Consider the following 11,422-nt stretch of genomic DNA (forward strand, 5'->3'; position numbering starts at 1 on the left):
TAGCTTTCCCCATAACAATCGAAGGTCAGGGGTTTCAAAGGAAGTTATCAAGGGTAAGACGTTCATTGCAAAGTCCTTAACATGATCTGTGAAGTTACGCACATCCTGGCTCCAGCCCACCCAAGCACAACCACCAAGTTCTCTCAACTTCTACTCCTCCATTGCAATTTGACGTACATCCGTGCACAGGCAATTTCCTCTGTAGAAATGCTCTTTCTTTTTAAATCATCTACTCCTTCTTTCATTTCAGCTTTCCTGAGATATTGAAATATTCCCGTAAGGCCACTATCTAGTTTATCTTAGCATCAGTCATCGTTTTCACCGTACACAGTTCGGTCGTCAATAGCTTGCTGCTATGGGGTTGCAAACTTCCTGAGAGCAGGGTCAGTTTTAGTTCCCGGAAGAACCTAGGGCGTTTGGCTCACTGGGAGGTAGCAAGACATATTTTGAAGCAAACGATCAAAGGTTAAGGCAAGGATGTGCGGTTATGTGGAGCTTGGTATGCAAGTTTCTTCTGGAGACTTCTCGAGGCTTATGACTGGCGCGCCATTCAGCCCTTTGGGTGAGAACTGCAGATCGCCCTCCGGAAAAATAAAAAACACAAGACAAAAAAACCGCGGTCCTAGCCTCACACCGGTACCCCCTCTGGGACGCCTCGGAGGAGCTCGCCGGAAGTGCGCCAAGGCGTGGGGGCGGAGCTCTGGTAACCCAGGCAACGGCCCGGAAGCCGCTTTCCGCGTTTCCCCCGTGGCGGGCTCTGTGGTTCTGGAGGCTGAAGTTTTAGTCGGGGCGGAGGCGGCCGTCGGCCAGCGGCAAGGCAGGTTGGGGTGAAGCGGGGGCATAGGGCGAGGAGAAGCGGACGGCGTCTCCGCCTCCGTCCGGGCGCCCGGGTGGGCGTCCTCACCCCAGGGCCGGCCGCTCGCCTCGCAGAGCCCGAGTGTGCGGTTCCGGGGAGCTCCGGAGGGACGGCGGGCCCTGCGCACGCGCGCCGCGTTCCCGCACCCCGCTGGCGGGAGAAATCCCGAGGCTGGCGGGTGACGCCGATGTTTACTGTCCCGCTAGGGAGTGGCAGAGTACCCGGTGTTGGGACCGGGCGCGTCCTTTAAGTTGAGCGGTTGGGTGAGGGCTTCTAAGGAAGGCCGCCGCTTGAGAGTTTGTGGCAGGCTTGGGAGTCAGAACTAGGAAATTGCTCCAGACAGTGCATGCCTGGCACTGCTTGTGAAGGCCAGAGCTGGGTCTCAGTATGTGTGGGAGGGAAAACTGGGGCCACACGAAGAGCACCTCTTGAAGTTGGATTTCTCTCTACAGTGGGCTCCATTAACATCTTACGAGGGAGTAAAACGTTGAGATCTGTATCCCTGTAGCTGGGTAAGATTGATGGCAGGGAGAGTGTTCTTGTTGTCCCCCAGTTTGTTTTCATACTAGTTAAGGTAGATCTGGTAGAATTCCACCATCCCTCCTTAAAAGCCGGCAAGGGCTTCCAGTGGTCTTTTGTATAGCCCTCACACTGCCCGGGCCCTCAGTTTGCTTTCTAGACTACTGTTCAGACTGAAAACAAATTCTGTAAATGTTCCCCCTCTCCACCCCCCTGGTGTAGAACATTTCCTTCCTTTTTTTTTTTTTTTAGAGACAGGGTTTCTCTTTGTAGCCCTGGCTGTCCTGGAGTTCACTCTGTCGACCAAGTTGGCTTCAAACTCAGAAATCTGCTTGCCTCCACCTCCCAAGTGCTGGGATTAAAGGCGTGCGCCACCTCTGCCTGGCATTCTGATTTTCTTTATTTACTCTTTTATTTTCGGCCAGACTGTGTGGCGGGAATTAAGGAGAGGAGGCAGCTTTTCTTCATGTGTATTGAAGATTAGGCACTTCCTTGACACAGAAAATTAACTTTCAGGTTTGCCTTTTGTAACAAGTTGTTTAGTTATGATCCTTTGAGAAACGTACCTCTGAGAGGGGCACAGGCTACTTCTCTGTTTTGTTTTATTCGGTGCCTAGCAAGCACTTTGAAAGTTATTTGATACGTGGAGTGGATGAATGAATGGAAAGGAAACCTTACAGGAAAATTAATAACAGGCTGCTCAGAATTGTTCCTAGTAGAAATGGAAAAGAGCCGACAGATGGGCGGGGTATTTCAAGGAAGGATTTATAGGTTGTGTTACCTAGTGGACAAAGAGACAGTTAGGATCCAGAGGTGATGCTTACGCTTAAGCCGGAGCAACAAGAAGGTTGGCACTTCTCTAAGTTTAGTTACTGAGTCAAACAGTTAGGTGTCTAGATCTAGAGGGTTGGGAGGGCTATGCCTAACAAGCTGCACCGTCTCTGAGGTGTATGGGAGGGGCAGTGAATACACAGAAAAGGATGCTTGATGTTTTAGGGACACTTAGGAAACATTCATCACAAACTGTCTAATGTTATGGTCGTTTAGTTATGTATCTGCATGCCCGTTACAGGAATAGCTTTGCTCAGAGGTTTCTGAGGATCACTGAGGGGGCGGTTGGACCTCTCGGTGGTCCAGAAAGCAAGCTCAGTGGAAGTTGGCACATGACTAGACTCTTTTGCTGCCATTGCTCATCCAGTGCGTGGGATGTAGTAGGGATCCCCAGTATTGGGTGAAGGGACACGTCTAAGAGGAAGACAGGACAGGGATAGACCGAGAGGAGGGTCCCTAGTTAAGTTTTCCAAGGAAAGAGTCCAGCGTAGTCTGAAGAAGAGTAGATGAAATGGCAGGAAAAAGGGTGTTGTGGAAGCCACGGAAGGGGACAGAGCCTGAGAAATAAGGAGGGGTTTGTACTCTTAGCATTAGGAAGCAGTTACTATTGCTCATTTTCTCCACACTGGCCCCACTTCTGCAGGGTGCTGTGATTTATTTACTGTCCTTAAAATACCTCTACTCTCTGTTATGCCTGAAAAGCAGTGCTCATTTCCCTACGTTCCCAACAACTGCCTTTTAGAGGGAAACAGGCACACGGATCTTTAACCCCTGCTTTTAGTTACTCATAAGTTTTTGTATGCTTCAGATTCATGACTGTTTCCAAGGTTGAGGCTGGTAGAGTTTTAACTTACGAAAAAAAAAAATGTATTATTTTAAATATAATTTGAAATAAAAATTTCCTCCTCTTTGAAGAGTTGCTTGTTTTTACCCAACAGAGTTAATCATTGTTTGTGGTTTCCTAGCATGTACTTTACAGTCAGTGACACTGAGTGTCAGTTCCTTCCTCTCCTCATTATTATCGGTGTCACTGTGCACAGTGTGATTGATTATGTTCTCATTTGAGAAAAGAGTTAAAAATTGTCACTGATGTCATCAACACTTAAACAGGACTTAGTATGAGTCAGGCAGGGGTTCCAAGCAGCTTACATATTTAATTAGCTTCATTTTAGAGTTATCAACAGAGCTCAAGAGCAAATCCATAGACTTTGATTCCAGGCTATATTCTTAGCCACTGTGTTGTGCTGTCTCTTAAGACAGTGTATGTCTCACAGAGTTGTGGGATTAGTGCTAAAGCTCTTCATTATCAATGCATATATGTTAACATCAGGTAGTTTGTACATGCAGTTCTTGTATTTTGCTTTTTTACATTTAACTTTTTCTCACAAGTGCATATGGTGTGTGTGTGTGTGTGTGTGTGTGTGTGTGTGTAGGTCAGAGGTTGATATTGGTCTTGGTTGGTCTTGTCTTGGTTGGTTCTTCTCTATCTTATAAACTGTAGTAGGGTACCTCCCTTGAATCTAGAACTTGCTAATTTGGCTAATGTAGCTAGCCAGTTTGGGGATTGCCTATCTCTTCTCCTGAGCCCTGATGTTACAGGGCTGCCCTGCCCTCCTGGTTCTCATAGTTAATATACTCAAATTTCATCCACATTGTAGCATGTGTCAGTACTTTACACCTTATTGCCAAATAACATCCCAGTTGTATAGATATATCACATATTTATGTAGTCATCAATTAATGGGCATTTTGAAATGTTTCCACTTTTGTCTGTTAACTATAATATTGTTGTGGACATTCACTTACAGGGTTTTCTATGGACTAATGTCTTTAATTCTCTTGAATGTTTATGTAGGAGAATTTCTGGGTCACATGGTAATGCTGTTTAAATTTTTGAGTAACTTCCCACTGGTCTTCCAAAGTACCTATGTAAATTTACATTCCAATCAACAAATATATGAAGATTCCAGTTTCTTCAAACTCGTGTCAGTACTTGTATTTTTATTATTATTATTATTATTAAAGTCACCCTTGACTGGTTTTGACTGGCATTTAATTATGTTGGTCATTTTTTAAAAAAGGTTTATCTTGTTTTCTATTGTATGAATGCTTTGCCTGTATGTATGTGTACCATGTGCTGCCTGGTGCCTTTGGTGGATAGAAGAGGTTGTCAGATCCCCTGGAACCAGAGTTACAGATGGTTGTAAAACAACATGTAGGTGGTGGGAATTGAACTCAGGTTCTCAGGAAGAACAACAAGGATTCTTAACCACTGAGCCATCTCACCAGTCCCCATATTGACAATCTCTTCTTTTTATGTGCTTAGTTACTATCTGCAGTATCTTATTTGGAGATACCTATTCAAGACCTATGCCCACTTAGATTTGGTTGTTTGAATAGTCCAGTTATGAGAATTTTTTATATATATTCTAGATACTGGGTAAGTGATTTGCAAATAACTTTTGCCACTGCATTAGGTATCTTTTCACTTTTTTTGACTGTACCTTTGAGTACAATATTTAAAAATTTTGATGAACCCAACTGTCCTCCCCACATCTTGGTTTCTTGTGCTTCTGGCTCTGTTCTCCAGCCTGACCTAAGGTTCACAGCTATTTACACTCATGCTTTCTTCTAATAGTCCTACAGTTTTAGTTCTGACATTTTAATATAGGACTTAATGCGATATGCTAATTTTTGTACCCTGTATGAGGTAGGAGTTGGACTTGTTCACAGGAATATTGAAAACAGTACTCTTTGAGTTGAATTGTTTTGGCACCTTGTTGGATATAAGTGTCTGTAAGTGCTGTGGTTCATTTTGACTTTTGCCTGTTCCATGTCCGGTTAAGTGCTGGTTATGTTTCTACTGCAAGTGAACTTCACAGTTGGTCAAATCTTTGCCCCTTAGTTTCCTCATCTGTAAAATGAGTCAAAGAAGTAACCACTTCATGGAGCTCTTGTATTAAAGAAACAAATAGGTGCAAAGAGCTTAAAACCGTCTGCATATAGTAAGAACCTAGACTGTCTTTGCTGACCTTCATTGCTTCTGCTACAGCGGCTGCTGGCATCACCACTGGAAGACTTAGTTGTTGATGACAGATGGTGCTGAGATTTTGTTCATATGTACAACTGAAACCATATCCCTTTCCCCACTTTGTAAAACTTCTGTTCAGAATTGATCAGAAACCTTAATGAAAGGTGATATGAACCTCCCAGAGGAAGCCAGGAAAACTCTTGAAGATACAGGCACAGGCAAAGACTTTCTGTATGAGACTCTTGACAGATGTGGGCTGATGAGATGCACGGTGGGTTTTGCTGCCAGTGTTTATCCCTGACATCTACATGGTGGAAGGAGGAAACCAACTCCTGCAAACTGTTCTCTGCCCTCATACGTACAGTGCGCATGTGCTCATTCTTCACCCCAAGATAAGCAAATCAAGGTAATAAAAGGATTGACAGTGATGTTAGGCCCTTTCAAAAAGCTGCACACTTGGAACTCAAAGAAGGAAGAAATAGCCTCCACTGTGGGTAAAAGTACTTCCCAATTGTATTTTAGTTATTTGACAGGGCATTGATAACCAGAATGGAGAACTTTTAAAAAACAAAACACCAAAAAAAGACATTGACTCATTAGTGGGCAAATGAACCAAACAGTTTTCAAAACAAGTACAAGTGACCAATAAATACAAGAGAAAACTGTTCAGGAGCTGGACAGATGGCTCAGTACTATTCTTTGGGACGTCTGACTGAGTTTGGTTCCCGGCACCCATGTTGGGTGATTCATGATCACCCAGAACTCTGGCTTTTGGGGTTCTGACATCCTCTTCTGGCCTCTGTGTACACGCAGAGAAATAGTTCTTTTTTAAAAAAATATTCAGTATCTTCAGACATCAGTGAAATGCAAATCAAAACCACATCGAGAGTCTACCTCACCAGAATGACTATTTTCACCAAGAAAACGACAAATATTGTGAGGATATTGGGAGCCGAAGAGGAGCCCCTGTATGTCGCTGTTGGGAATGTAATTAGTACAACCAATATAGAGGTTCTTCAAAACTAGAAACACTGAAAGAACCACCTTATTTATAATTGTGGTTGTACCACTCCTGGGTATATACCCAAAGGAGTCTAAGACTACCTCAGGCATACCTGTACATCCCACAGGCATACCTGTGCCTGTGCATCCATGTTATGATCCTGTTCTCAGTAGTCAAGTGTATTCAGCTTAGAGAGCCATCAACAGATAAGTAGGTAAAGAAAATGATGTATATAGGGAATATTTATTCAGCCACAAAAAGAATGAAATCCTATGTGCAGGAAAATAGAACTAGAAGCTGTGGTAAGTGGAAATAAACCAGACTCAAAAGTATTACTTGCTTTCTCTAGAGTTCAGAAACAGATGTGAAAGTAGGAGGGAAATACTTAACTGTTTGTGAAGAGGGAGGGGGCCAGTTGGAGGGGGAGGAGAGAGGACAGTTGGTGGCTAGAATCAAAGTATGTCTGTATATGTATGAAAATACTATGAAACTCATAAGTTAACAAAGCTTGAAATAAAAAAATAGGTAAACCAAGTCATGGAAACCAAGTCTGAATGGTTGGTCTGGCATAGAGGTCAGTGTGAGGGAACTTGCCTGGCATATTTTACACCTGGGCATCAATTTAAGCCTAGCACCACAGGAAAAAACAAAGTAAGTAGCCATCATGACTTAACCTCCCTTGCTGGATTGTAAGCTCTGAAAAAAAGTAGCAAGAGAAAGACAATAGAGAGAGCTAGGAAGACTGTTAGGGAAACACGGGTTTGGGCATCTTTGTCACAGTAAATTATTTTATTAAAAGTACTTAATGGAAGGGGAAGGGGTAGCTTAAGAGTACCACACTTGCCTAGCTTGTGTAAGGGTCTGTGGTCTCCCTTGGGGAGAGAGACAGTGATGACAGCGTGACAGTGTCGGCTAGTGAGGAGTGAGGGCTAGCCTCACAGTTCTGTAGTTATTTTGGTAGGTGGATAATATGTATTAGTGATGGACTTTGAGTTACTGATAATGTGTGAACATATTAAGGAAAGAAATGAAAGTACTTCCCTTTGGAGTCATTGAACCAAGAGGGAGTAAAAATAAATGTGAATCCTCCACTGCATACTGCCTGTGTCTTCATCCTCTGTTTATAAGTCTGAATTTGTGCTTGCCTAAAGCCTGGCTTGTAAATCTGCCCAAGTGTCTGTATGTCTGGGTGTGAAATTATGTGTGTGTGAGTGTGTGTCTTGTGTGCTTGTCTGTCTTATCTGTCTGTCTGTCTCTAACAAAGAGCTTTGCTCTGTATTTCCTCAACAGCAGAGAAACCATCACATGGAATAAAATGTAATACTTTGAAAGAATGGTATACTTTACGGAAATCTTTAAAAGACTTTACAAGGGATTAAGTCCCTGCCTCTAAATGATCCTAACTGATCCACATAACAAACTACTACCAACACCATTGCTTATCAACCAGTCTTCATAAGTGGGTATTTATTTTAGAAGGTTGCTACAACCTCTGAATTTGTTGCTTTCACCAAAGGGTGTACATGCACTGTGCTGGGTCAGGGTCATGAAAAGGTACCTAATTTAAGATCATGGCTATGCCATTAGTTTAGGTTGCACAGGTTGATTACTTGGGAAATCCAAGGAAAGTAGGGTTTATTGTTACATTGTTCTCTTAAAGGCCGGTTAAACAAACATGTAAGATAGAGATCTTGTGAGTGATTTCAGAGTGTGTTACTAAGAACTTTGGCTGTGAGGCCCAGTAAAAGTTCCAATCTCTTTGAATGTAAGTAATATTTTTGTGATATTGCGTTGCAGAAGGTAAAGAGATCCAGAAGTAGAAGTCATGCATATTTTTGTTTTGTTTTTACAGTCACATGAGTGGACTGTAAAAACCTTGGCTTTCAAGGACGGTGGACTGGGGGTCTTTTCCTAACTTTTTATGATGTTTAGCCCCCCCCCCCCCCGCATGACGATTTTGATTGCCAGGCTAATGCTGATAATGTACAAAATCACCTCCATTTAGTGCTGCATGAAGATTTAGTAGAACTGGTAGAGACTTTAAGGTTCTCTAAAACATATATGCTTCTGAGGTGAGCACATTTGTGCCTGGCAGGGATGTGCTACGTTAGCATGCTTAGAGCTGCATTTCTTCTCACGCACTGCCCAGTTCTGGCGTTTTCTCTGTTAATTGTGAACTTTATCTGCTGACAAAGATACAATCATTTTCGTTTCTATTTTAGGTCATACTTTCTGTATTTATCAAGTTCTTTATTAAGCAAAAGGTTTTGTTACTTAAAACCTTTTTATCGTGGTTATTGGTTTTGCTTTAGTATTAATTGTAAAATGAGAAAGCCAAGCATTCAGAGAGCCTATTCCTTTCATCATGACCAAATTCTCCTGATATCTTGAGAGTGGTTTTGTTTATCCTATAGATTTGTCCATGGTGCATAATTATTACTTTGCCTTTATTAAAAAAAATTAATATTTACAGATGTCATTGATCAGAGTGAATCGCTTTGGTCCCCGGGGAGGTGGAAGAAAAACTCTGAAAGTAAAGAAGAAAGCTGCAGTGAGGCAAGAATGGGATGTGAGTCCGGGCCCACGGCAGTGGGTTCTGGAGGGCGGTCTCAGTACTCCTGTCCAGTGTGGCTGAATGGGATGTGATTCTGGGCCCACAGCAGCGGGTTCTGGAGGGTGGCCTCAGTACTCCTCAGTACCCCAGTGTGGCTGGGGTGACGCTCAGCCTCAAGTAGGGCCAGGTCGGATGGGTTTCTGGGCAGGTTTTTGGTCTTGGAGGGAGGAGCAGGATATTTGCCCCATTCTCCTTTAAGTGTACAGGATTAAGGTAATAACTTGTAGTCCTTTCCAAGGGTTAGAGCTTTGGTGAGATTGAAGCTCTATCCCCAGAGATGTCCCTCTGCAGCCTGCCATAGTGAGCACCGTTTCATTGTTACAATGCTTTACAATTGCCTCATGGAATCCTAGTCTCTGGAAACTGTCACTTCAGTTAAGTTTACTCACAATATTATGCACCCTGTTTTTATTCCTTGTTTTAAATAATAGAGCCTTAGTTCCAGTATAACACCTAAAAAAAATAGCCTATTTTCTAGAAGATACTCAAAAGTAATCTGTTTTAATGTTATATTGACAGTATTGAGGACTGTTGACCTTAGGATTCTGAATCGATTTTCAGCTACTGAAACTGAGTAACTGTTAAAAATTTATAAGGAAACTTTTTAAAAGCTCACTCTGTCCTTCTTTTTAAAGAATACTGTGAATGATCTAACAGTTCACCGGGCAACTCCTGAAGATCTGGTAAGTTGAACACTGAAAGTTAAGTCCTGCATTCTGTATTTTATTTGGTATCTGATTTCTAATCTGCAGAACAGAAACCATCATCACTCCTTGGGACTTGTTTAGTTACATTTAATCTTGTTCACATCTGTGTAAAACCTAAAAGGATATCCTGAGGAATTTTTGATTTTTGCCAAGGCTTATCAGCCACTGTTAGAATTTTACTCAGGAGTTTTAGTCTGTAGTCCTGTCACTTATCTAGAATTCACCTACGGTCTCTGCACTTCCAGTCTGGATGTATCCTCAGCATTTTATCATTTTTGTCATTGCTGTTATTTTCATGACAGGTTTGGGCTGGGTAGCCCTGGCTAGTCTGCCCACAGCAGTGACTAATCTTTCTGTCTCCGTGGATTTGCCTAGCCTTGATTGCTCTTACAGATGGACTACAGGATGTGGTCTGTTATTCGTAGCCTCTTTTTCTAGCATATTTTGTAGATTCATCCATGTCATAGTATGTATCTCTGCTTCATTCCTTACTATTGTAAGACAGGATTCCATTGAATGGCAGTTCTAGCTATATCTGCTTGTCAGTTGTACATCTGGTTTATTTCTGCTTCTTTTCTGTTATGAAGTAGCACCATAGCGGATATTCATGTACAAGTCTCTGTGAGCGTGTGCAGGCAGCTGTGTGTGTATCTTGAGTAGAATGGCTAGGTCATGCATCCACATTGGCTTTTATGCATCACTGCCAAACTGTTTTCCAGAGTGCTCACCTGTCTTAAATTCCACCAGCGTGTGTGGAGCGTCCAGTCCACACACCCCATTATTGTCACCTTTTAATTTTAATTCTCCTGCTGGGTATAAAGTACTGTCTCACTGTGATTCTGATATGCATGCTCACAATTCTTGATTGCTAGTCTTTTGGTAGTTTGCATGTCTGCATGATTACAACTTTATTAGATGACCTGGAGTTTTGTTCATATTTATGGTTCTGAGCACTAGCGTATTTGTAAAGACAAATGTCTACTGTTATTCCTCAGTCACCCCTGTGGATTCTTCCCTTCCAACTCTTTTAGGAGCTCTGGCTCCTGTCTCTTCTGCCTCAGGATCTCTCCTTCCTTGGATGTCTACATCATCTGTGACCTCAGTTCCACATGAAGCCACTTCAGAGCAGCACAAACAGTACCCCACTGACTTAGAAGGAATGCAGTTATTGTGAAAGGGCTGTGCTTTGATAAGCTGACTTCGGTGGATTTTGTACCCTTTACATCATGTGTGAAGTGTCAGTGTTGACCACTGATTGATGTTTTAGGACTCATTGCATGAGATTTAACTTGTGAATTGAAGAACACTAGGTGTTTTGGTAGTCTGTACCAATGAAGTAGAAGTTAATATTTTTGTATGTCTTCAAGATAGACCTCCAAGTTCTCAATACCTTTTTTTAGATCATTTTGAAAACTCAGACTATAAAAGTGTTAACTATGAATGTACACACATGCACACACTCATGCACACACATACTGAACCAGAAAGGAATAGGAAGTGGTGAACTAGTGTAAGTGGTCTTACATAGGAGCAGGCAATGTCTTTGTTACTGAAAGCATTTCTTTAGTTTTCCTTCTGTATAGGTGCGCCGTCATGAGATGCACAAGTCAAAGAATAGAGCATTGGTACACTGGGAACTTCAAGAAAAAGCTTTGAAGAGAAAATGGAAGAAGCAGAAACCTGAAACTTCAAGTCTTGAAAAGAGAAAGTTATCTATCATGAAGGAGGTAGTGTGAAAATTCAGTCTTCAGAGCTTTTTCCCTTGGATTAGTTTCAGTGGAGAGACTCTAGTACTACACAGCCTTGCACAGTGAGCTGCTTGGGAGGCTCTTCAGAGAGCAGCAGGATGGGTGGGGTCCAG

The 11,422-nt window shown here is 42.5% G+C and overlaps 1 protein-coding gene across 3 annotated transcripts in view; it reads left to right on the forward strand.

Moving 5' to 3' along the window:
* The first annotated feature begins 734 nt into the window (after window positions 1-734).
* The window catches only part of Spice1 (spindle and centriole associated protein 1), a 45,409-nt gene continuing 34,721 nt past the window's right edge, over window positions 735-11,422 (forward strand). For 2 of the 3 annotated variants that reach the window (XM_021209502.2, XM_029544776.1), the window contains exons 1-4: window positions 735-817; window positions 8,714-8,809; window positions 9,490-9,537; window positions 11,145-11,288. In XM_021209502.2, coding sequence (XP_021065161.1) covers window positions 8,714-8,809; window positions 9,490-9,537; window positions 11,145-11,288 — 288 coding nt within the window. In that variant the 5' untranslated portion in view covers window positions 735-817. Of the gene's footprint in view, window positions 818-8,713; window positions 8,810-9,489; window positions 9,538-11,128; window positions 11,289-11,422 lie in introns of those variants that run through there. The other variant, XM_029544777.1, reaches the window with a different exon arrangement.

The sequence above is a fragment of the Mus pahari genome, chromosome 12 (assembly GCF_900095145.1).
Source record: "Mus pahari chromosome 12, PAHARI_EIJ_v1.1, whole genome shotgun sequence".
Classification (NCBI taxonomy): Eukaryota; Metazoa; Chordata; class Mammalia; order Rodentia; family Muridae; genus Mus; species Mus pahari.